Source organism: Gymnoscopelus microlampas, assembly GCF_963454915.1.
Source record: "Gymnoscopelus microlampas genome assembly, chromosome: 11".
In the NCBI taxonomy this organism is placed as follows: Eukaryota; Metazoa; Chordata; class Actinopteri; order Myctophiformes; family Myctophidae; genus Gymnoscopelus; species Gymnoscopelus microlampas.
Genome location: NC_139948.1, coordinates 39,842,588 through 39,869,800, shown reverse-complemented (window position 1 = coordinate 39,869,800; position 27,213 = coordinate 39,842,588). Strand labels below are relative to the sequence as shown.

General features: G+C 40.0%; 1 protein-coding gene and 1 long non-coding RNA gene across 4 annotated transcripts; both read right to left on the bottom strand.

Moving 5' to 3' along the window:
• Nucleotides 1–2,377: 2,377 nt before the first annotated feature.
• LOC311055544 (uncharacterized protein) lies at nt 2,378–13,509 on the bottom strand. 3 transcript variants are annotated; one of them, XM_084071776.1, is made up of 9 exons: nt 13,373–13,509; nt 9,220–9,506; nt 8,396–8,439; nt 8,099–8,262; nt 7,559–7,717; nt 6,085–6,145; nt 5,266–5,357; nt 4,532–4,706; nt 2,378–3,342 (listed from the first exon to the last, which is right to left on the bottom strand). In XM_084071776.1, the coding sequence occupies exons 2-9, from the start codon at nt 9,470–9,472 to the stop codon at nt 3,088–3,090; spliced, it is 1,203 nt and encodes a 400-aa protein (XP_083927902.1). In that variant the 5' UTR covers nt 9,473–9,506; nt 13,373–13,509; the 3' UTR covers nt 2,378–3,087. The 3 variants fall into 3 exon arrangements, with proteins under 3 accessions (XP_083927902.1, XP_083927903.1, XP_083927904.1); XM_084071777.1 differs by having other exon boundaries at nt 5,266–5,330; XM_084071778.1 differs by lacking the exon at nt 7,559–7,717 and having other exon boundaries at nt 5,266–5,330.
• A 2,322-nt stretch (nt 13,510–15,831) lies between these two features.
• LOC311056199 lies at nt 15,832–24,977 on the bottom strand. Its single transcript, XR_014601858.1, has 6 exons — nt 24,863–24,977; nt 22,959–23,046; nt 22,499–22,612; nt 19,891–20,045; nt 17,925–18,017; nt 15,832–17,511 (listed from the first exon to the last, which is right to left on the bottom strand). It is a non-coding gene; the product is annotated as an uncharacterized lncRNA (long non-coding RNA).
• Nucleotides 24,978–27,213: the final 2,236 nt, after the last annotated feature.

Sequence of the window (27,213 nt, the reverse complement as noted above, 5' to 3'; positions counted from 1 at the left end):
TAGAGTCGCATTATTTACACATCCTAAACCGTGCACAATGATGCTTTGGTGCTCTGTACCTCCTCATGATTAAAAACATCACTTGCATGGGGATTATCAAAGAAGCTCTGCAATGGTGTTAATGCCAATTCATGGGTCTGATCATTGGGCTCCATCTAGGGATGGGGGTCTGTATGATCAGGTTGACTTACAATGTGGAGCCCTTCCTTCACTCTATATTATTGTTATTGATAGAAATTCACGAGCATCACATGACAAATCAACTCAAGCCAGCCCGGCATTGACACCACACTGATATAAACCTTCCTTATACAAACTCTGCTCAGGATATCATTGCTGTCGGGCAGAAACCTCATATCTCCATATTTCAACTTTGGACCTTTTTTTTCTTTCTTTTTTTCATAAATGAATGCCCTACTTCGTCATGTGTCACATATAAAAGTAGCAACATAAATTGAAGTGAAAGTGGTTACCGGTAAGTCTGTGGATTTTAGCAGATCTACAAGCAAAATCTACAAGGAAATAGCCGATATACAAGCTAATTTGTATTATTGCTAATTCCAATGAAAAGTACTAATAAGCTTGTGACTAAATAAAATCTCAAAACAATTTGCTGAGATTGTGTAACCTAATTCAACTGAGAATACATTTGTCGTAACTGTTGTGCACGTGTTTATGATGAGTGCATTTCATCACGTGCATAATGGTCACTGCCAGTCTTTCTACTGTTATAGAAACTGAGCATGAAATGAAACTTATGGTGTTGTGAAGGATGGAATGCCACTTGCAGACATCCTGAAATTAACTTTAACTTTCACTTTGAGTTACGTAACGTTTATCAGACAGGAACAGTTCACGCCAACAGTTGTTTTCTTATATTTTCCATTGTAAATTAGTGACAAAATGTATTAGTGTAACTTGTGTCAGGTACCCTTTGAGAAGTAGCCTACTGTACATTCTTCCTATCTTGATCTCTCAGATGACACATGCTGACTCATGGCAGAGAGAGGCGGGAATTAAGACTTCAAGCTCAACATTAAAACAGGCTATGCCCTGCTACAGAATTAATATTCTTATTTTCCTTAGCTGATATCGTTGTTTACTTATACAGCCACTTGTACACCATATTTGTTCATGTGTCCATCGATGGGTTCCTTCAGTCATTATAGCCTAAGGCGCTGTGTTAAAACCTAGGTAAAAGCAATACTAAAAAGGTGTGTCTTAAGATTTATTTTAAAAATGTCCAATGATTCAGTGTGAATGACGCAGAGCCTCCGACAGGCTGTTCCAAAGGCTAGGACCATAACAGCTAAAGGCCGCTTCCCCATGCTTTTTTGAACCTTCACCTACTCTACAGTATGTTCTTTCAGTTTCGTCCTATAGTCTGAGTGCAGTGGTTCCCAAACAGTGCACTGGTGTGTGCCATGGCATTTTTGACAACACATTTTTATTGCAATGTATAGCCTTCAACAACAACACAAAAACATACAGATTATAGGCTACTTTGTGCACACTAATTTCCCAATACAGAGGCAAATTATATAACCTAAAAATGTATTTTGACCACTTTCAACCACGCGTCCCTGGTTTGGGCATGTCATTGGCCAGTATATGTGAAGATTTAAAATAGTCTCAACACATTTTCCAACATAGCAAAAATACCCAAACAGAGTATGGTGCTTTTCTTCTACAATTATTGTGGTGCTTGTTGAAATGTTATTGTGTTGCTTGGCTGTGCAGGGGTAAGGGGACTGTTGTGACTGTGGCCATTTGTATGTTATTGGTCCAAAAGGTGATTGCTAATAGTCGGTCTCCACTCGGAATGGGTCCAACATAGATCCAAATAAGTGAATGAATGAGTGAGTGAATATGACTTGGCCTCCAGTGTTGTGTAATGATTTCTCAGTTTCACTAGAGGGCAGAACTGTAGGGGAATGAGCCCTATTGCGGAAGAAAACAGCTATTACAGAATGTTGACACTGCTGTGTCTTACCTTATGGGCAGTGATGGAAGACATACTCAAATGTTTTACTTAAGTAAAAGTATCAATACTTTTTTGTAGAAATAGAAATAATTACAAGTGCAAGTTCGGTATTCACAACTTACTTGAGTAAAAGTACGAAAGTATTGGCATCAACCTATAAAATACCAAAAGTAAAAGTACTCATTATGCAGAAGGTCCCATTTCACATGTTTTCGAATGTATAAAATGTGTAGAAATCCTTTCGAAAATAGCAGATCTACAAGCTTGGCTTGTAGATCTGCTATTTTCAAAATGCTAGTATATAGGTCTGAAGTGGTTTTGTAATAATAAAATCTATAGGATTGATTGATTGATTGAATACTTTATTAGACAGAAATGCAAACAGCACGAGTACGGTCATCAAATCAAACTTTATTTATAAAGAACATTTAAAACAACAGAAGCTGACCACAGTACTGTACAAGGTTGAGACAAACAAAGCATCAACAAGCGCCCATCGGCGCACAGACAAATATGTACATTGTTAAAACACCTCCCCCCCAATGGACTGAGCAGATCGGACGGGGAGAGGCAGGTTGTTCCAGGTCGTCATACACTTGGTCTCAAAAGACAACCCAAAAAAGTCCCAAGGACTTGTTTCCATTGAAGTCCTATGTATTCAATTCATCAATATAGCATAAAAATAACACCAAAATACCATATCATCAACAAAATATGTTTTTTTTAAAGGGGGAAGAAGGGGGTAAAAAGGGCGGTGGGGGTGGAGGCAGTGGGAGAAATGAGATTTACCTCCCCTTTGGCCTCCTGAAAGGTGGATTTTCAGGCCTGTTTTGAAGGAAGCCAGTGAACTCCATTTTTTAAGGGATGGTGTCAGGGCATTCCACACTGTGGTGGCAGGGCTGTAGAAAGAGAATGTATCCATGTTTGTTCTATAAGTGGGTGTTACCAGATCGTTGTTGTCGCTCCCTCTAGAATTGTGGCTTTTTTTGGGGGTACCTACCCTAGGGGACATGGGGAGAACATGCAAACTCCACACAGAAAGGCCCTTTCGCCAACCCCACCTAGGGTATGGGCACTGATGACGTGGAGAAGAGAACACGCCCCTAGTGCCCAAAAGGTCCAAAGATGGAATCGAAGCCTCCCAAGTGGGAATTGAACCAAGTACGTTCTAGCTGTGAGGCGTCAGCGCTATGGGCTCCGCCAAAGTGAGACGTTGGAGGTACTGTTGATGGGTTTCCTACACAAAACATGTTTCTATTAGCATTTTTGTCATCATTCTCTTGGACATCATCATCGTCTCCCTCCTTATCGTTGTCTTCATTGCCTCCCTGAGAGATCTTACGATATGCCACCATGTCCTAGACACACACACATACACACACACACACACACACACACACACACACACACACACACACACACACACACACACACACACAAAATGTTTATTTATGTCCACATAAACAGAAGTACAAGGATGCCTTGTACAAAGGACATAAACACTGCCAATGCAGTCAGACAATAGGAGAACAGACAGATACAAAGTGCATAGACTGCAGAACATTGTTACATACAATATATAGTTGACATACTTGTCAGACACAGCGGACATAAATCATGGATAAAGGAAACAACGGCTCCTCCAAATTGAGAGGCTTCCTATAATAGCTGATCTGATAGTTGCTAACTGCTTGGCCCTCTGTGTGACACACACACACACACACACACACACACACACACACACACACACACACACACACACACACACACACACACACACACACACACACACACACACATGGAATGTGCGTATCTACAGTATGTATCACCTCTGCTGAACTGATGATGACCACATCGTCTGGTCAAAATTAATGAATAGGCCTACACTTCAATTAACTAAAAGCTCAGATGCACTATTTCCCAGGCCACATTGACCTCGCTAATCCATCTAAATACATGAAATTCTCTAACGGTGCGTTTTAACAGCGGGCGATACTGGGCGACATCGTCCAAAAAGATAAAGAAAATCCATCTTTCATCGCCCCCCCGCCCACTTCGCCCGATCGCCGGCTCTCATAGACTTTCATTATCTTTTGGGCGATGTTGCCCGGCATCGCCCGAGAGTTGCCCGCTGTTAAAACGCACCGTAAGGAACTGTCTACTTGATTTAACATTAACTGACACTTAAACCAGCACTATGTAGTATGTAACGTTTTTAATGAATAAAATGCAATTTTATCCAATCTGTATGGTAGAGTATGGTAATACAATATAACTCAATTGGGGTGGTTGTAGTTTGTCTCCCTTCTTTTCGATTGAGACATTTAGATTGTGTCAAAGGTCATGTCTCATGTCAAAATTCAATTTATCCCCTGAGCAAGCAGGCAGCCTCTATTAGCTCAATGGTAAAACAAAAATCACCACTTGCGCAGGCAACCGGGTTCAAATATGGGGTAGAAGAGGAAAGTTACATAGTGCAGCTTTAACATTATGGTTCTGTATAAAATGATGGAAGGAAGGATGGATCTATCTATCTATCATAAATACCGTGTCATATTTCTCTCGTAGTTCTTGGGCTTTCTTCTCATATGGTTGTTTATAATATTGGGACAGTTGTGTCCACATCTGTCCCAGTTTCTTGGCACAGTCTCCTAAAGACAGACCTGGCTGCTGCTCCTTCACAAAGGGACGACGCTCATGGCAGAACAAAAAGAATGGAGACCTGCACACATTACACACACAAAACATACAACACATTACACACAAAACACACACAAACAGGTTAGTAAAATGTTACCTGTAGGTTGGGTGTGTTTGATATAATATATGATTACAGAGGCTGTTTGGGTGCGTTTGGAATGTTTCTATGACTTATGGAGATAGTTTGGGTGCGTTTGGTATGTGTGTGTGATTTATAGAGGTTGTTTGGGTCAGTCATCTTCTACTCCCATTATTACCACTATCATCAATCATCAGTCAATCATCAAGCAATCAATGGTTGCTCTGCCCCTTCAATAGACTAATTAGCTCGGAAGTAAGTTCATTACAGTGAGGACACTATCTGACATGGTTACTGTGTGTACTCTTATTATTTATTTTTGTCCTGCATTAGGTATGCACTGTTGAGGGTGTTTATAGTATGTATATTTAGTTCATTATTGATGGCATTTCTTTTGATTGTGATGTATTTTACCTGCTGTATCTACAGTACTATCCTTTCCCTGTATCATTCTGTACAGTATCTTAAGCTGCTGTGCTAAAGATATGTGTGTTTGTCTTACAGAGGTCGTTTGGGTGCATTGGGATCTTTCTTTTTGCGTCCCCTCTTGTCAGTGGCAGACAGAACCTGGAATCTTTCTTTCTTTCTTCTTTTCTATAAATAAACAATTGAATAAACAAACAAACAATAATACAACTATAAACCGATATCGATCACTCAGAACAATATCAAGATGCTATGATAATTGTTGTCTTACACGTGTGTGTACACACACGCTGAATAGTGAAAATATCATATTTGATTGATCACAATTATTTTTTACAAAATGGTAAATATGTCTATACAGGGTTCGATCGATATATTGTCTGCCGATTAATAGGGCCAATGTTTGCATCAATATTTATATGGGGCACGTCCATGTCTGCCCTTGCCAGTGTCAAGGGGATACTCAGTTCTAGTCAAATTCTACACTCTACTGGCTATTTTATGAATAGCCACTAGAGGGTAGAATCTGACTAAGATTGGCCCTCATGCGGAGGCTATTCAGAAAAGAGCCTTATTCTTCAATCACTCACTCCCTCTGCTTGGAGACCCTGGGAATAAGTTTGTTCACAACCTCAGAGAACCAGCATGGCTGTGAACAAAAGGTTACTGACCACCAGGTGTGCTGTGAGCTTGTTCGCCCCCAGAATAAGGATACTGGGTTCATGTTGTTAAAGGTGGTGTAAGTGATATTCTTTTTGTTAAAATAAGTGTTAGCAATCATTGCTATAGTGTGTTTATCCAGTAACGGGGGTCTCCCTAGCCCTTTAGTAAACAGAAAATATATTTTCTGTTTACTAAACTACTCTATGCTCATTCACCACACTTCTACTATTACCTTAGGGTGTAGTTTTTTATGTGGCTCTCTTGGGCCCTCTGGAGCAGTTTTCAAATCCATTCTGAAAAACAAAAACATAAAAAATATCTATAATAAAAATGCTGGTATGCATTAAAGATGATGTTTAAAGGAGAGTTTCAGTCATTTTAGGTGCTTGCTTTGATGTCGCTAATCACTCACCAACATACTGTACCAGGGGCAGTTGACTTTTTTTAGCAGCTGCAAGCTGCTCTAGAATTTGGTCAGAATGTATTGAGAGGATAGCCCCTTGAGATGAAGCATCTCATTTTAGAGGGGGTCCTAAGCACATACATCAGAATACATACATAGAATACATACATAAAACATTACATACAGTACAAGTACACAATACACAATACACACCTGTACAGATACAGTTAGCTTGCTCACCCTCTCCCACCCACACCCCCATTCACCAACTCGTTTTTTTTTTAAACAAAGAAGTCGAGAATACAGTACTATGACCTATCTCAAAGTCAGAGTTATAAACGTATGTACAAGCAGTGTTAGAAGCATGAACAGGTAGTTTCGAGGTGTGAATACAGGGACGTCCTGAAGCGGCCAACTGATCTGAGAGAAAGAGGAAGGTTGTTCCAGTCAGATGGAGCTTTGTAATGGAATGACCTTTGTCCAGCTACAGAACATATTCTTTTGGGAACAGTAAAAAAGGGATGTTGTGAATGTCTAAGCGGATATGGTGATGTATATGGTTCCATAGATTGTTTCAGGTAAGAAGGACAGTTAAAGTGAACACATTTAAAGAGGAATAGGTACCAGTGATGTTGCCTTCTTGCCTTAGGCTGCAACCAATCAAGCGAACTATAAAGAGAACAGTGATGTGTTCTGTATGGACACCTCAGCACAAATCTACATAGGGAGTTATATAATACATCGAGAGGCTTGAGATTAGTGTCTGTGGTGTTCTGATATACAATGTCAGCGTAGTCTACAATGGGAAGTAGTACTTGGGAGACTATTCTTTTCCTCACTTGAAATGAGAAACAGACAGAGACATCGTCATCCGCGACGCCTAAGCGACACCTATTTGTCATTGGCTGTCCTGGCTGTCCGTCACTACTTTAAGCCAATGGGGACACTTCCCCGTTTAAGCCAACAGGGAGACGGCCCATCCTCCGCAGTATCACCACTTATATAAAAAACATAATTAGCATTTAGAGTTGCACAGTTGCCAGGTTTGGCGAGAAACAAGCAGGTCTATGATGACAATCATAAATTATACAACAATTAGGACATCAATGTGTTTCTCGTGGGAAATCCGAACAGGAAAAACCATGTGTTTAACCCTTCATTGAATGGAAGTGTGCTTCAGCGAAAGGTTAACATTCTGACAGATATAATCCATTAGCTATACACTGGTTGTACACACTATTAAACAGAGGTACTGTACACTTGAGGATAAGAGTGGAGTAAAAAGTACTATTAGGATGTTTACTTCTTTTTGGAGATCGCCTTCCTTGGTTTTGCTTCCTTGGGATGGGCTTTCTTCTTTGCTGGGGCTTTGTTGGTAGATGTGGGCTTCTTTGGGGCTTCTTTGGTTGCTGTCTCCAATGCTGTTTTTTCCCCCACAGATTTATCAACATTAATGACATTTCTGAAAAACCAAAACATAAAAAATATCTATTAAAAAAATGTTGATATGCATTAAAGATAATGTTTAAGGTGATGAAACCTCATCTACCTCATCTAACTATAGGTAAATACAGGTAATATATAGGTAAAATGAAACAATTAAACCACACAAAACATAACTAAACTACTACAAATATTTTGGGTCGGGGTTACTTCTAGGGGTGTGAAATCCTTACAGAAAAAAACTATGTGGTTAACCCTTCATTGAATGGAAGTGTGCTTCAGCGAAAGGTTAACATTCTGACAGATATAATCAATTATCTATACACTGGTTGTACACACTATTAAACAGAAGTACAATTGAGGATGAAAGTGGAGTAAAAAGTACTATTACGACGTTTACTTCTTTTTGGAGATCGCCTTCCTTGGTTTCACTTCCTTGGGCTGGGCTTCCTTCTTTGCTGGGGCTTTGTTGGTAGATGTGGGCTTCTTTGGGGCTTGCTTGGTCGCTGTCTTGTGGTCCTTGACTACAGCTTTCTTCAATGCTGGTTTCTTTGCTGCTGGTTCCTTTGCCACAAAGTTATGAACATTAGTGACATAAACAGACCTACAACAGCCACAAAATACAGCAACTATATTTAAAAAATCTGCTGTTTATTATTGTGTTAGTCATTCTATCAAGACAGACAAACTTCCTTACCTTTGCTAGTTCATAGCCTGTTTTCTGCTTAGCTGAACCAGGACCTGCAAGACAACATGAAGGGGGGGGGGGGGGTTCTTGTTTTTAGATTGGATTAGATTAGATTAAATCTGAAAATAAATCAGAAAAAAGCTTAGATTAGCTAAATATGTAGTATTTTATGTGTCAGTCTGTGTGTGTGCAAGCGTGCGAGCATGTGCATACACAGAGAGAGAGTGAGGTTGTAGATCCTTTCATTACACTACTTTTGCGTGACACTGTCATACAGTGGAACAATAATTGCACATTCATTCATAGAAAAAATATAAAAAGATTAAATATGGAGATATTTCTTATATATTGTGTGTTATTGTATGTATCAAGGGCGCCGATACTGTGGGTGCCTCGGGGCTAAAGCACCCAGAGGAAATGACGAGCAACCATCACAAACTCATCGCAAAAAAAGAAAAAGAAAAAACTCAGACATTTTCACTTCATGGAGTAAATTTTTTTGTATCAAAAGAAACAAATTAACCGCATTAAAGTAACAAAAAAAAAAAAAAGGTAACAAACCCGGAAAATAACCGCTAATTTGCGCACCCAAAAGAACGGACATAAATCAACGCCCCTGGTATGAATTCTATTAGCAAAAGAGTAAATATTAAATTCTGGTACAGTCTATCCTTCTATCCTATGACAAACATTTTATTTTGCGAACCTTATGCTGCAAGGCTAGCACCTAAATGAATCCATGCCTCAAATATTTGAGCACTACAAAGGTGTAATTAATTTAAGTGATATGATATGATGCCATACATTTAATTTAGTGGCTTTATTTTCATTACCTGACCCAGCGTCTGGATGTTTCCCCACTAGATCATTTCTTTGGATCGTCTCCAAAGTACTTTGTGTGATCTTCACAGCTCCATCAGCTGTACAGGTTTGTATCATCACATCTACTGTTGTCATCCTGTTTACACCATCCAGCTGGGCTTTTGTAACTTTGCCATCGGAGTTGTAGCGCAGTGACCACTGGAATTTCTCAAATTCTTCATCACTAAGCGCCTCAAGAAGTCCTAATAGACGATGGTGTGTCATCACTGATTAAGGAGGTGCAATAAAGATTCAGGATCTGAAAAGAAGTCAGAAGAAAAGCTAAAAATGAATTCATCTCATCTTAAAAAATGCTCAAGCAGTAGATAAATAGGTCTATGTACAGGTAAGTCAGGTGGTTGTACTGTATACATGCATGCATGTATGTTATTATTCTTTTTTGATTTGTAGAGGTGATTCTACAAATACGTAGAATATTGTCTATAATTGTAGTGTCTATAAAATAATCTATTTTTAGTTCTCTATAAGCCTATCTAAAATGCATCTTATTTTACTCAACAATAGCTGCAATAGCAGAAATTGATGGTGAGGCATGATAATGAATTAGAAAGATGGGGCGAGTCTACTCTCCATACTACATTAAGGTGCATTCGGTGCGGAAATGCGCACCGGAGGAACAATGCACTAACTTATTAATTTGTATTGGCCAGTGCGCAGTGCTATGTATATCCGAACGCACCCTATTGTCATGCCACCCAACTTAATAATATATAGAGTAATATCAGAGGTTGACAAAGTACTCAACCCCAGTACTTGAGTAAGAGTACAGATACTCCTGGTCAAATTTACTCCACTAAGTAAAAGCAGCTCAGTCAAAATGTTACTCAATTAAGAGTAAAAAATTAAATTGCTTTTAAATATACTTAAGTATTCAAAAGTACATGCTTTTAAAAATACTTAAAGTACAAGTAAAAGTAAAAGTCCTTTGAAGTCCTCGACTACCTCGAGCACTATCCCGTCCACAGTGGCAATGATGTCCTCTGTGTTAAATACCGATACTTTTGTTTTTTTGGCATAGAGCTTGAGGCAGATCCTCCTGCACTCCATTTCTACTGCCAGTAGTAGTTCCCTTACATTCTCTGCTGTGTCCGAGACTCGGGCAATGTCATCTGCATAGTCGATGTCAGTAATCATGATGGGAGTTACTAGCTTATCAATCAATCAATCAATCAATCAATCAATCAATCAATCAATCAATCAATCAATCAATCAATCAATAAAACTGTATTTATAGAGCACATTTTCACACAACCTTATTTGACCAAAGTGCTGCACAGGTAAAAACAAAGCATACATCAAATCAAAGAACAAAAACACACAACATGTATGCATATAGGAGACACAGAGCGAGATTGTTCATTTACACCTACAGTATGTACACAGAAGGTAGGAAACGTTAGATAGGAGTTAAAATAGGAATATTTAGGAGTGGCTGTTGTTAAAAGCCAGAGAGAAATTTTTTTTGTAACGACTTAAACATCTTCTTCGTGTTCAAAAAAAAAATGCATAGAGTAATTGTCATGAAGGGCATTTTGATTACCGTGATTACACATATTTTTTCATCAGATTATAAGTAACATCTGGTGATATGACACAATACCTTGCATGCTCATGCTGCATGCATACAGTTGACATAGAAAACAGAACATTCTCTCTGTGGGTGCCGGGGAGCCCGAGCACCCAAGGAGAAAGCCGAGCACCCACAGGAAATGTGTCGGCCAGATGACTATTGTGTGATGCAATGTAATGTGCACAGGATGCATGATGTACCCGCTCTGATAACGTGTGTTATTGTGAACAGATTTCTGTCATTCAAACTCTCTCCCTGAAGTCCTTATGCCAGCTATGGTTTCATCATCAGCCAATAATCAAATTGTATGACTTGAAATGTAGTAAAAACACTGTCTTCACTTACGGCAAAAAAAGTATTTTATTGCGAATACAATGTTTCCAACTGACATTCATCAGGTGTGTGTGACTTGTTATTGAGTACCCTACCCACCCAACATAAATTGGCATCCATGCCTGCAGAGATGGCGGTTGCAGAGAGGCAGGTGTTGTTTGCAAAGCAATACAATACAATATTTGCAAATGCACATAATGTTCTTTGTGACCACATGTGACCACACCTCTGCTCTCATGAGAGCAGAGGATGTTTCATATCTACCCACACGCACAACCACTAACTTCACCTTGTCAAAACAAGATGGCGCCGACATGCACAGCGGTGAACTTCACCCTGTCAAAACATGATGGCACAGAAACAAGTCGACTTGGTTGGTTTCCACACAAACAACCTTTGATTTCCTATACTAACACATCTGGTCAAAAATTCATCTCAGATCCTGTGTCTAGTTGAGACATGACTTTTGACACAATCTAAATGTCTCAATAGAAGAGCAGGGAGACAAAAATATAACCGCCCCAATTGTATAAGTTATATTGTATTAACATACTCTCCATACAGATTGGACAAAATTACAAACTCTTGTTTCAGAGAAGTAACTCTCGGAAACCACCTGCACTGCATGCACTGTGCTTGTAGAACCACTAGTTCTACAAGTTATACAAAGCCGGCAGAAGCACATATAAAAACGAAAATAGAAATGACTGGGGAACCAGAACTAAATACTTTTACTCCTACACACTGATACAGATATAACAAAGAGGCAAGCGGAGAGGGAAGTGGGCGGTGTGGTCACAGTAGGGGTTAGGGGTGTACAATGGTTGGTTCACTTAAAAAAAAAACATAAATGTGTTTTTTTTAAGTGCATAGTCCTATTTATAGGGCTATGCACATGTGTCATGTGTTTCACTAGCCAATCACAGTCCTGAATAGAGTCAGCCAATAAAGTCAGCCAATCATATTACAGCTAGTGGTCATCACAGTGATGGAAGCTCACTTACTTAAAGAAAAGTATAGATTTGCATTGAATGTGTAGGGGTTAGGTGTGTACAATGGTGGCCAATCACGGTGCAGGGTTAGGGGGGTACAATGGTGGCCAATCACAGTGCAGCGAATGTCGATGTCCAAACCTCACATATAGGGGCGGTTGCACCGCCCAAAAAAATCACACCCAGTGTGAAGTGGGCGGTGTGGTCACAGTGGTCATCACAGTGATGGAAGTTCACTTAAAGAAACCATTGTACACCCCTAACTTAAAAAAAAACATAAATGTGTTTTTTTAAGTGCATAGTCCTATTTATAGGGCTATGCACATGTGTCATGTGTTTCACTAGCCAATCACAGTCCTGAATAGAGTCAGCCAATAAAGTCAGCCAATCATATTACAGCTAGTGGTCATCACAGTGATGGAAGCTCACTTAAAGAAAAGTATAGATTTGCATTGAATGTGTAGGGGTTAGGGGTGTATAATGGTGGCCAATTACGGTGCAGGGTTAGGGGGGTACAATGGTGGCCAATCACAGTGCAGCGAATGTCGATGTCCAAACCTCACATATAGGGGCGGTTACACCGCCCAAAAATCTAACACTCAAGTAAAGTACACATGCATCCTCAGAATATGTACTTAAGTATTTTTTTACTCCTTAACTGTCCACCACTGAGTAATATAGCCCTACTTATTGTCCTACAATTTAGCGAGACTTAACTTCCATCCATTGGAAAATCGTCCAGAAGAAAAAGGGGGGAAATAATAACCGTGAAAGGCAGCAGCAAATAGAAGGCGATATAAAAGAACTAGTGGCAGCCAACCTGCAGTTTATGTAATATACGTGTAATATAAGTTTATAATAACCGTGACCGGTCATGAACTTCACTAGCCTTGGCTTAGATCAAGAAGAATAAGACTATCGTCGTAGATGTATTTTATCAAGTCTGACTTTTACTTTCGTATCTATCTTCGAGAGTCTTAGCGACCACCCATTTGCCCTGGAATTTCACCAGTAAAGCCCGTATTTCTCCAAACATGTACAAATGCAAAATATAAGGTGCTTACCCGCGTGCCCTAAATGTTAACTAGGTGTACGGCGTATTTGTGCAATGTATTAGTCCATATTTTTCAATAAAGAAGTGTTTTAATCCCGTCTAAAATAGTGCCATAGCCTTCTAAATGTCCTACATTGTAATTGTAAATGTCCTACCTTTGGAAAAAGTAAACTAATAATAGTCTCGGACCCTCGGTCGTCTCTCGCTCCAAAATCAAATCCACAAGAAAGTAGCCTGTGACACGGAAATAGCCAATGTTGCTGTGTCTCATCGTCGCTTTATGAAACCTTCCCACAATGACGTCGTTGATCACAAATATGGAGCTATCAAATTATCATCGAGGTCTACATCAGCTTTCAGGTTGCAGCCTCCGCACAGTAAATACCTCGGCTCGCCTTTGCCTTTGTTGCGGTTACTCCACAGAATTGATTGATTGATTGATTGATTGATTGATTGATTGATTGACTGACTTTTGTACTCAATTCATAGTGACATTAAATTACAGTAAAGGGGGGGGGGGGGGGGTCGAATTGCAGCCATAATGAATGTGTCTCCTTTCCACTCTCCAAAAGAACCAAACTACACTTCAAAGCTCTGAGGAAAAGCCTCAAAGTGAAGGTTGGTATCTCATATATTTATTTCTTTTTGTTTATTTTTTAACTTACTGTATGTTCTTCATGTGTTCATCATATCTGTTGAGCTAAGGCTCTACCCCATGGTTGTTGAAAAATATATTGATTTTGTACATAACTTGTGGACTATTTATCATAGAAGGATGCGACTAACTGTCTCTCTTCCAGGATTACAGCACTAGTAGTTGGGAACACACACACACGCACGCACACACGCACGCGCGCGCGCACACACACACACACACACACACACACACACACACACACACACACACACACACACACACACACACACACACACACACACACACACACACACACACACACACACACACACACACACACACACACACACACACACACACACACACACACACACACACAGCTTCCACTGGTGAATGGTTCAGCACCACCGACAATGGACAGCAACAGGCCCAACACTGTCTCACTCCCCAAAAAGCATATTGTGACTTCTTGACCAAACGTCAAACGATGCCTTCCCCGGCGTGACCGGCCCTTTCCCTAGTCACTGCGTCACATTCCAGGTGGATAGTACTGCCTGGGATAATTTACGATTCTGTCCCTATTGGGATGTAACTCTAACGGCGCTGAGTCGGCTGAAGTAGACTTCGCAACGTTCAGCGCGGCAACTCGCTCACTTGAGCTCGCTCTGCGGTGCCTCTCGTGGCTCAAGTCCACTTCAGACGGCGCGCCTCCGTCATTGTAACAGTTTTTGCCAAACTACTCCTAACTTAATTTAGGGGCTGTAGTCTGTTCTCACCAAGTATTAGGGGCTGAAGTCTGCACCAAGTGGTCCGCCTCTAAACCTAAACTTAATCCTACTAAAATAATTTGCAATGCATTTTAGATAAGGTAAAAAACAATAGCGTCAGGAGTGGTATTTGATCTTGTGAATATATCTTGTAAAATACACAAGAGTGCGAAAATCTTGCCAAATACAAATGTATCTTTAAACTCTAAACATATAAAGATAAAATAGATACTTAAGGTGGCCTACACTCAGCATTACAAGGCATATTCAGGTCAAGTCTACTTGATAAAATGGTAACCAGAAGAGTGGGCACCAGGGAAGAGTGGGCACCTCGATGTTAAATTGACATTTTTCCCCGAAATGTTTAAAGGATCCCTGGCTAATAAGCCTTATTTGCCCGTAACAAGTTGATGATGTAATTTGTCCATGTGTGGTCCAGCCCTATGGAAATTATGGAATGCATGTGCAAATAAAAAAAACAGAAAAACAGGAACAAACTAAAAGCACAAAAGTATTGGCATCAACCTGTACTTAAAATACCAAAAATACCATTATGCAGAAGGTCCCATTTCACAAGTTTTCGAATGTATAAAAATCCTTTGAAAATAGCAGATCTACAAGCTCGGCTTGTAGATCGGCTATTTTCAAAATGCCAAAGTATATAGGTCTGAATTGGTTTTAAAATAATAATAAAATCTGTAGGATTGTTTGATTGATTGAATACTTTATTAGACAGAAATGTAAACAACTCGAGTAGTCATCAAATCAAACTTTATTTATAAAGCACATTTAAAACAACAGAAGCTGACCACAGTGCTGTACTAGGTTGAGACAAACAAAGCATCAACAAGCGCCCATCGGCGCACATACAAATATGTACATTGTTAAAACACAGTAGCTGATTAAGTGCAATTAATAGCCAAAGAGAATAGGTGGGTTTTAAGTAGAGAGCTGAAACCCCCAATGGACTGGGCAGATCGGATGGGGAGAGGCAGGTCGTTCCAGGTCGTCACCCAGATAGCAAAATATGGGTGAATCAACGTTGAAAAATAGGCGGCCATAACGGTTGAATCAACGTTCGATCTCAACGTTGAAACTGTACTGAAATCGCAACCCTAATCTTTGCTGATTCAACGTTTGTGTTTCAACCACTAACTAACACTATATCAACGTTGATTCAACCATCATCCAAATGGTATTCTGCACGCTGATTTTATGTTGAATCAACGTTATGAATCAATATTGATTCAACCATCATCTAAATGGTAATCTGCATGCACATTTTAGTTGATTTAATGTTGAATCAACATTAGGAATCAACATTGATTCAACCATCATCTAAATGGTAATCTGCATGCACATTTTAGTTGATTTAATGTTGAATCAACATTAGGAATCAACATTGATTCAACCATCATCTAAATGGTAATCTGCATGCACATTTTAGTTGATTTTATGTTGAAACAACATCAGGAATCGAACACTGATTTAATTTATAAATTGATTATACTGAATTATGTTAGGAATCAATATTGATCCTGATCATCCAACAACCTAATGGTAATCTGCATGTACATTTTAAATTATGTGTATGCTGATATACTGTAAGGCTACATCTTGTTCAAAATTACCTTACATTTCCCAAAATGTGAAAATATAAAAATAAAGACAGACAATATGATTTGAATCTTCACATTTATTGAACCAAGGCATTTAGACCTGCTTTGAACTGATTTAACCATTGTTTTTATGCTTTAACAGATGAAATATAGAACATATACAAGATTGTAGATCTGCTATTTATGAAAGAAATCGTGAAAATGTCTGCAAGCATTTGGAGACTAAACCAACGGTCTGACAAAATACACTGAAAAGTGCTCTAGTAATACAAATGGCTTAATTAATAAAGCCTAACGGGCCATCCACACCAAGCACTATATATACACATTTTAATTTATTTTATTTTATAGAATTTAGAGTAGCCAATGATTGTGAACCTCTTTTCGTCCACAAAGTCATTATGCTAATTAATTCCTCACACATTTCTGTGTTGCTACTGCAATTGTAGCCTAGTAGCCCCTCCATCCTTCTCCTCCTGTTCAACACAACTAAAGACGAACAGTATCTGTGTTGATGATAACAATATGAGTGATTTGCTGGTACTCTGGAAGACATGAGCAACTGCCCACTGAAATGATCATGTCTGCACTGTATTTAAACTAAATAATTCTACAACGATATGATTGACAAAAGTGATATGCTTAGTGTGGACAGCCCCATTACAGTTTGAAAGAGTACATTATTTCACACATGAACATGTGAACACTTGTCAATTTAAAAAAAGTGCCTTACTTTTACTTAATGGCATTACATTCAAAGTCTTAATAATTTGCAGCTCTAAAGTACTTAAAATGAATAAAGGTGGCTTCATTTAGAACTCCTATCACTTTACAACATTTTCTCATGCATGAGAAAAATAAAATGCATGCATTTTAGTTTACTGTCACAAAGGAGGGCTGAGGACAACCTGCCTACCAGTGATCCACTATACAATCTTTCTAAAATGACAGGAGGTTTTTAAGATTTTGCAGTTTGGCGGGGGGGAATTTTTTCCTTTCCCAAGCCAAGCATCACTCTTTGAATAAAGTTCAAAATGTTCTTCATATCATTAGGGTACTTCAAATTGAGTGCATACGTCAGGCTAAACAGCAGGCACGGTGCTTGAGGGAGGTTCTGGAAATTATCCATCACAATACCTCCTCTTCAAGGATGATGGCTGTTGACACTGGCTGAAGGTCGACACCATCTGAGGGACGTGAATCTTCACTGCTCACAGTCATAATCCGACCGATACCTCTGCCTAGGCGTCTTCACTTTCGCTGTCACAATCCTATACAGAACCAAACAAAAACAACATTACAACAGGGAAATGTAGACACTTAACACATCTGCATTGAGAAGTGTTATCAACATTGGTTGGCCTACTGTTTTTTGACAGTATATTACTCATGGTAATCTTATCAGCACAGTAAAATATGTATCTGAAAACATTTTAGGCTAGAAATAAGCAACTTGGTAACAAACATTCTGCATAGTGGCCATCTCTCTCCCTTGAGCAACATGTGAGTGCAGGCTACAAACACTTACACTGCACACCATGTGAGTGAGATTCCACCGTGCTATAGCCTGAAGGGATTGAGCCTTCTGATTGGTTTGAATGGCCGTTTCAGACTGAAACTTCAAAATAAAATGATCGAAAATGTAATTTCACTGGACCTTTAAGGTGTAACTATGAGAACTTACCAAGACAGTGGTGTAGAAACTGCTGTGGTCATCTCCAAGCAGAAGAAGGAGGCCTCGGAGAACAAGCCTACCCAGCGCGGTCACGTCAGGTTTCTACAAGTGGATAATGAACAAATAAAGTTCAAGATCTGACCATCACAAGTTACAGTACAGTTACAGCATGAAACACCACAATATAAACCGCTCACAAAAGGTAAGGAAACTTGAATTTGGGCCATTATATCTCCCCTTTACTAATACCAATCAGTAAAGTGTTGTATATATTTTTTATCGTTGATTAGCCTTTACAACGAGGTACAGCTTGTAAGCATCGGGCATTCATGGAATGAGCAACACAAGCAAACGTGTGGGTAGCACCGAGCAAAAATGTGCCAAAATAGCCTGTTAGCCTTTTCTGCTGACATTCAATGTTGTGACATTCATGACATTCAATGGGCTTCAGGTGTGTGCCAGTCACAGGTGTGTGACTGTCTCACAGGTGAGTGACTGGCACCTGAACATGGGTTCTGCAACTTTGTTGAGTTTGTGTATGCTCCAAGCAGCAACACTCCCCCCATGGAAAGATGCCACTTTTGTCAGGATAAGGCCCGTGCAACAGGGCAAGTGAAGCTGGTGTTCCGTTATGCAGAGTGACAGCATTATTTGGTGTTAGCCCTTGTACCATTTCCAAATTTAGGATTAAGTTCTGTGAGACTGGTGAAGTCAACAAGGAAGACAACAACCCAGACCACTTGCTTCACTGAGGAACCATAAATGTACAGGCAAGATTTGCACAACGGTACCAAAGACAGATGTCAAAGTTGCAGGGCCCATGCTCAGGTGCCAGACACACACCTTTGACTGGCACACACCGGCATACAGTACTACCAGGGCTGACATCAAATAATGCGTAATCTGCGTAACGGAACACCAGCTTCACTTGCCCTATAGGCTCTATGCACAGCAGCCATATTGGGAATGAATTGGGCCCCTTCCTTACTTCCTTCACAGGTGTTACCAATGATACTAATGAAGGCTCTGTTCCATTCTAGTCAAACAGTCAGGGTGCTGATATTGTGTATGTTGGCACACTAGAAATACTAGTGGGTCTCAAAGTGTGGTCCAGGGACCCTCATGGTTCCTTGAGAGGGTGTAACTCTGAGAGTGTACGAATGGAACCAAATGGACCCTCCCGGGTCCATTTGGTTCCATTTGTACACTTTCAGAGTTATGGGGGTCCTTGAAATTAAACAAAAGTTTGAGAACCACTGTGCTACACTAAATGGAACAGAGCCTTCATTAGTGTCATTGGTAACACCTGTGAAGGAAGCAAGGAAGGGGCCCAATTTTTGTCCAATATGGCTGCTGTGCATAGAGCCTATTGCACAGGCCTTATCCTGAATGGACAAACGTGGCATCTTTCCATGGGGGCAGTGTTGCTGCTTGGAGCATACACAAACTCAACAAAGTTGCAGAACCCATGTTGCAGAACGCAAAGTTGCAGAACCCACCTCTCAGCAGGTGTGTGCTGGCAGGTCGCTCAAAACAAGAGCGATTACCAGCAAAAGCATATTGGGTGATTTTGGCACATTTTTGCTCGGCGCTACCCACACGTTTGCCTGTGTTGCTCATTCCATGAATGCCCGATGCTTACAAGCTGTACCTCGTTGTAAAGGTGACTAATCACCGATAAAAATGATATGTAACACTTTACTGATTGGTATTAGTAAAGGGGAGATATAATGACCCAAATTCAAGTTTCCTTACATTTTGTGAACAGTTTATGTTTGATGAACAGTTGCTGATTGGAGATGTGATTTAAAAATAGTACAATCCACAGCATTTAGTTATCAACAACGATCAATAGTTAGCAATACTTTAACACTCTGTAATACAACCGGGAAGCAGAAGTACTATTTGGGGTAATAGGTTGTATATAAACTTAGTCATGATAAATACAAATATAAGAAACATGTTGTAGACTTACCCATCAATTTGCTGCACAATTCCGGATAATTTCTCTCTAATGGCACCTTTCTTGGACTTGAAGATAGTGACCAATTGTAGTGTATAGCGATCCAGAGCATCAAAGAAGTCTGTCTCTAGGTGTGTGGTGGTGATCATGTTAAACTCAGCATAAGCCTACAACACAGCAAACCACAGAACAAACTACAGTGACTAAATACATTTGAAACAGTGTGTAAATTAGGAAAACATTTGGTTAATTGTCATACAAATAATTATGATCAACAATGTAACTGTTTTGTCATTAAACATTGGACGAATTACATTTCGGTTCCGACTTTTAGGCTTTGTAAACAAAAAAAGAAATGACTGACATGACTGACAATGACCGGGGCCAATAATACCATTATGTACTATGGCCAGAACAGGCCCGGCATTTAAAAATGTTGAAAAATAGTGAGAGTAGCCGATCTACATGTTCACAACACATCACTTTGCGAGATGTTGCGAGCTTGTAGATCTGCTATTTTCACTATTCTTCAATAGATAAATGTATACAGATGAACGCTTTTTCTCATAACTGTGATCAGACAATTACCTATATATTAAAATTGGCTTACAGGAGATGCCCCATGCCACGCTCATGTCACCATGAGTCAGCCATAACAGGGCAGGGGTCTTCAACAGGGGGTCCGGGACCCATAGGGGGTCTTCAGAGTTGCTTCAGAGTTGGTCCACCAAATCTCTGTGATAAGATCAATGGGCCTCATTCAGCAATAAATTCGTAAGTTGTCTTCTTAAATTTCTTCCTAAGTGAATTCCTAAGAGAAGTCGAGTCAGATTCATGAAATGTTCTTAGGCTCTGCCTGCAGTCACACCTGTGTGTGATTGCTGCACACAGAAATCACAGGAAATCACACAGAGAAATAAAGTTGAGAGAATGAAGTAAAGAATACCTAAACTAAAGCCTAAAGATGGTGGAACACCAGACTCCAAACATAAAAATAAATAAATATTTATGTGGAGGTACTTCTGAAGTGAACAGCAAATTATTTTATTTAATTAATGAATGTATTTTATTATTTCTCTCACATTAATCAACATATCACCACTCGATATCAATGTAAATTTGCTGAAATTAGCTGTTAAAAATGTTATCCATATTTCATGTTCAGGAGTAGCGTTAGTAGTGGATATAAAACATTTTAGTACTGACAGCTGGTGGGTGGATATAGAGGGTCTTTAAGGTAGCAGCTGCTTGGTATGTAATGGGGTGGAAATAGGGGTGTGGTGGGTGATATGGTGGTGCAAGGAGGGGTGTAGGGGGCTGTGTGGGGTATGGGGATGGGTGTGACGGGTGGGTATAGGGGGGCTTTCAGGTAGGAAGGGGACTTGAAAATGGGGGTGTGGCGAATGTCGGGATATGGGTGGGGGGTTATGGGGTGGGTATGGGGCTTGGGCTTCAACTCAACCGGGTCTGTTTGGGTTAGATGCATTTGGCTGCAGACCCCCACCTGAAAATATTTTCTGCTAGGGAAATATTTTCAAGATTTATCAAAATGTTTCGAAAATAGCCGATCTACAAGTTCAAAATTGCCAGTAATGGGACGCGTTGTGAGCTTGTAGATCAGCTATTTTCAAACAAAGTATAAAATAGGGTTAAAGTGATTAAACTGTTCCTCGTTTGCTGTGGACCCCCTGGAACAGCTTCAAGGACCCCTGGGGGTCCCCAGACCACACCTTTGAGAACCTTTTTTGCTCTAAAGATATGATAAAAATATTATTGTAATTTAAATCCTATATTATACAACTGTAGAATTGAAGAAACTTCGAGAATTAATTATTTTTGCACAAACATATCACACTTAAGAACTCAAAGGCCACCCTAAGAGTGCTCTCTAGTATGCGTAGATTTCTTCTTAACTTAAGAACAAATCACAGCTAAGAAAACATTTGTGAATGCCAAAATCTCTTAAAAAACTTCTTAAGTGGCTCTAAGAACAAATTTGTTCGTAAGTACGGTTCATGAATGAGGCCCATTGTTTCTTTATACTAACCACTTGAACAATAGCATCCCTATTCTAAGGACAACTTCAGCCAAAAATGGCCGATCTACAAGCTCACAACGCCTCGCAGCGCGAAGAGGGGAAAAAGAGCAGACCAAGTACAGAGTGAAAGTTTACTAAGTATTGACGGTTTAAGTCGTAAAATGTCTGACAATACACATTAACATGAATCCAACATCTATGAAAAGCTTTAATCTGCAACACAATTTTTTGTAATATATAGTGGGGGTCCCTTCTTCATCTCTTTCTCAGTTAGGGGGTCCTTGGCCTGAAAAGGTTGAAGACCCCTGATATAAGGAGTTCCCAATGCAGCTATGCCCAATTATGGAATGTCTAACCTCAATGTGTCATCATGGAATCAGCAAACAAATTAGTCAGCTCCATATATACACCTCTAGTGTAATAAAGGTCTCCATCACCTTACATCCTGGGTTCCAAACTGCATACAGCACCAGACATTCCTCTAAAGCATATTTTCATATGTCGCCCTGATAGTTCAATTGGACAGTTAATTCCCAAATAAACTTATGTTGCTCTGTTACTCGTAGGTAAAAAGGTGCTAACCTGTTCCCGGATGTCCATGTAGGCAGAAGATGGGCACAGTGCCTGTTGGCAGGAAGGTAGCTGAGGGGATTCTGGTCAGGGCCCAGGCTGAGTCAAACTGCATGTGTTGTGCACCTATACAAACACAGAGGAGTGATTTTACACCAATGTCACATGGTGAGAATACAAGTTTTATCTGAACACCAAGTGCTCAGTCACAGGCTGACCCGGTCAGAGAATGCTTTTCATGTCAGCTGATAGAAAACCACCCAGATATCATTATGTGAAACCCCAAAGTTGTGCCGAGGGTAACCGCCTTGGGGTCTAAGCGCTCTGCCCTTCAGCATCTCTATGACCAGAGGACAGTGAAGAAAGCAGGAAAGAACCCAAGAGACCCAACTCATAACCTTAGCACCTGCTAAGAAACACAGTTACAGTTCATTATTGTTTATTTAACCATTATGTTAAATGAAACCCCCACCTGAAGTCTGCAGTTCTTCCTCTTGAGGAATCCCACTAATCAAATTCTCCACACCAGATGGAGAGATTAGGAGATCGAAGGATTGGGTCTACACAGAAGAGAACATATTATATAAACAATTGCAAAATGAGAATCACTCAGAATAAAATAAAATCACTCATGAGTCTACTTATAAGAGTGTATGCAAGCAGTAGGCTATTGTAGATAAGCTCTTTGATAAACACACCATTGTGTGACAACAGTTTGTGTGATTTATATTATTATGACAGGCATAACCCAAGGCACCATGAGCTGACAACAATAGCCTTAACCCTAACCCTATTTTCAACAGATAATGATGGAAAACATTCAACATGGATATTCAACCTATATCTCATGTTCTAATGTGAGTACATCAACAATACATAATGGCAAAAATAACATGTCTGCCATGTCAGTGGTTCTCAAAGTGGGGCCCAGGGACACCCAGGGTCCTTGAAGGGGTTCCAGAGGGGCACCAGCAAAAAAACAACAATATAGCATCACAATTAGTTTGACCACTTTAACCCTAATATTCACAAATAGTTGTCCTACAAGCTTGTAGATCTGCTATTTTTGAGGAATCTTGAAAAATCTTGGAATTATTTGGAAGAAAATTAACAAATCTTCTGGGGGTCCCTGGTTCAGATGGGGGTCTGACTCTGCAGCCAAACATATCTATTTAGAGGGCCTTAAGATGAAAATGTTGGAGAACCACTGTTCCATTTATTGTCTACTCGAAATACACAGAAGACAGGGTATTTCTGCCACACTATTTAACCATTAACATAATGCCAATGGTTGAAATAAACAATGAACTACACTCCACCAACACAACCCGGCAACATAACATGGGTTTCAATCTCAAATGTGTCCACAGCGCGTCTGAAAGGCATGTTATTTTATAGGACAGATACACCAACGTTAGTGTAGTTGCATTTCAAACACTGTTTAATCAGCACCAACAACAAGCCTCGTTTAGCGACGCATAGAGTGGATGCAAAGCCTGATTTATACCTCGCCCTACGGCGTGTCACGGGTCAAAATGGCAGATCTACAAGCCCACAACGCGTCGTGGATGCGACGCGTTGAGAGCTTGCAAGTCTGATATTTGTTAGCGCGACGTGAGCCAAAGCATCAATGGTCTTAGCTATGGTTCAACCAGGTTGTGACTTTCTCCATCTACATCCCGTACGTCTTCATAAACATTCAGATTATGAAATATAAAGTGCTTACCCCACGGCCATGGATGTAACAAGTTGAATCGAGCGGGTCTAAGTACCGTGTATATTCCGTATTGTTCAATAAAAAGCATTTTAATCCGATCGGTGGCCATTTTGTCCGGATCGTCTCCATGATTTCAACTACGCGACCCTAGCGGTTGGGAGGTGTATTGCACTCTGATACATTATAACTCTGAGAAAATGGCAGGCGATCGGATTAAAATGCTTTTTATTGAACAATACGGAAGATACGGATACTTAGACCCACCCGATTCAAATTGTAACATCTGTGGCCGTGGGGTGAGTACTTTATATATGAAATATTAACGTTTATGTAGATGTACGGGTTGTAATGGAGAAAGTGCCACGGCTATTTCAGGGCTAAAAAAATGGTCTCAGCAAGCAGTAACTTTTATAACATGTCCGTGTTGTTTCAAACTAACGATCAAAACGCAGTCGCTAGTGTCAACTCGACGAAAACATACCAAACTTCCATTTATTACAACATTGTTTTGGAACAAATATGGTTAAGTAGGTTTAAGTAGGCTAAGTTTATGTGGTGGAAAAACAATCAACCACTCATCAGGACGTGACGTTTGGCAAATGTTCACTAATATAATGGCAGCATGTCAGATACACAAATTCACACTAGATAACACTTACCTTATTGACGAAATTACTTGAATTGAAGAAATTAAAACGTGTTCCTTGCTTCCATGTTCCAAGCAGAGAGTTCCAACGGTCCCAACTCCCAACAAGGGCTCAGCGCGCTAATGGCCACTTTTTGAATAATGAGCGCAGTGCGCATGCTCACATTAAGGCACGCCCAGCTCAAGTGACGTTACCCGATCAATATAAAGTATTCTAAAATACAACTGATAAGTAAACCATACTAACCACAGTGCAATTAATTTTTACTTGCTCTTGGTTAGTGTTCTAAAATACAAATAATAAATAAATAATCCTAATCTGGTAGGCCTATACAAGGTTCACTGTTTGAGGAGAAGAAACGCACCAAGCAACATTTAAATGTGCTGTTTGATCTGTTAAAAGACAGGAGAACACTTTGAGAGCAGACTCACTTCCTAATAAGCTACAAAGCAAAGACCTGTATGATTTTTGGAAAGAGGTCAAAGTAATGAACAACAGTAAAACATACTCTCTAACACATTGGTTCTCAAAGTGGGGTCCAGGGACCCCCAGGGGTACTTGAGGGAGTTCCAGGGGTCCCCAGCTAAATGATGGACAGGAACCAAATGGACCCTTATGGGTCTGTAACTCTGAGAGTTAAATTAACATTGGTTTTACAATGTGAATTGGGGTCCCAGAGGTATAAATGCCCTTAAATGGGGGTCTGTAGCCCTAATGCATGTCAAACTGGACTTCCTTGAAATTAAAATGGTTGAGAATCACTGCTAGAGAGCCGTAAAAATCTTCTCTTATGGGGGTCCCTGGCATATCTCTTCAAATGGGGGTCCACGGGCTAATAAGTGTCAATTAGGGGGTCCTTGACATGAAAAAGTTTGAGAACCACTGCTCTAACTTAGAGGGTGCATGTGGCTGGGTTGAAATAGCTGAGGTATATGGAGAAAACACAATCACAACTTATTTAACTGTGTAAAAAGTTGCACAGTGGCAGTAGATCATGTTGATCCATTTGAAAGTGCACTGATTAGGTCTGAGGATGTGGTTGATGCCATTAAGTTGTTAGATAACAACAAGCAGGGGTCATCACCATGCTGGCTTGTGGTGGACATTTTTGCCATGGACATACACATTGAGCTGACAATAATATTACCAGAAACACATAAAGAGCTAACCCTGAATGACCATAACAGGTCTGTAACTCAGAGTGTACAAATGGAACCAAATGGACCTTGTGTTTTACAGGTCTGTTGGGTCATGGTGTCCCCCCAGAGTCAATCACCTCTGTACAATTAGTACAGTGTCCTTAAAGACAAGGCAGGTAAACTAAACAGCATTGACAACAATAGACCTATCGCTCGGGCCAGCACTCCAAAGTTTTGGAAAGAATCATGCTTGTGCTCCTTGAAATGTTTGTCCTGACTGCAGATAACCGTTTGGATTTAAAAAGAAACACGGCACAGACTTATGCACCTTTGCACTTAAAGAACTGATTTGCCAGCTGCAGTAGCCATAATTCCACTGTCTTCATATGCTTCATTGATGTGTCTCGAGCTTTTGACAGATTTAACCACTACAAACTGTTTCAGAAGCTGCTTGATAGAGGCACACCTAGACACATTGTACGTATACTGGTGTTTTGGTGTGCAAATCAGAAAATGCAGGTCAAATGGGGTAATGTTACATCTGCCCATTTCTATGTTAGCAATGGTGTACGCCAAGGGAGGATTTTGTCTCCCGTTTTATTCAACGTTTACATGAATCTATGTAAATCTATCCATTGAATTAAACAAGTGCAATACGGACTGTCTGATAGGTAGCTCTATCATCAATCACCTTATGTACACTGATGACCTGGTCGTGCTAAGTCCTTACAGTGGAGGGTTACAGCAGCTATTGAAAGTTTGCTCAAATTATGGCAATGATCATGACATAATTTATAATGCAAAAAAGAGTAGTGTCATGCTTGTGAGAAGCCATGAGGACACATTGTTACTGACAATCTCCAAGATGAGAGATATGTGCCGCATACTTTATGGCCAGGCCAATGTGCTGCTTTGCAGGTTCAGTGTGTGTTCTGATCATGTCAAGTGTGCACTTTTTAAAGCATTTTACTTGATTAAACCTAGTATTGTAACAAATGAGTAAAGGTAACTTATTTATTTAATATAGATAGCTATTGGATTTTACAGTACAGATTCAACATTGAATCAATGTTGGTATTTCAATAATTAAATGGGAGGAGGGGGGGGGGAGGAGGGGGTTGCCCCCCCCTCCCCCCAACAAGAAAAAAAGAAAAGAAAACGGCAAACTGCATGGATAAAACGTTGAATCAATGTTGTCATTTCAATCATTAAATGGGAGGAGGG

Excerpts from the sequence above, each read along its gene's own strand:
- LOC311055544 (XM_084071776.1), bottom strand. The coding sequence starts at position 9,472 with ATGACACACCATCGTCTATTAGGACTTCTTGAGGCGCTTAGTGATGAA. Across the intron at positions 8,263-8,395 it reads CAGGCTATGAACTAGCAAAG|GAACCAGCAGCAAAGAAACC; the intron begins GTAAGGAAGTTT and ends TTTGTGGCAAAG. Across the intron at positions 6,146-7,558 it reads AAGGCGATCTCCAAAAAGAA|AATGGATTTGAAAACTGCTC; the intron begins GTAAACATCCTA and ends TTTGTTTTTCAG.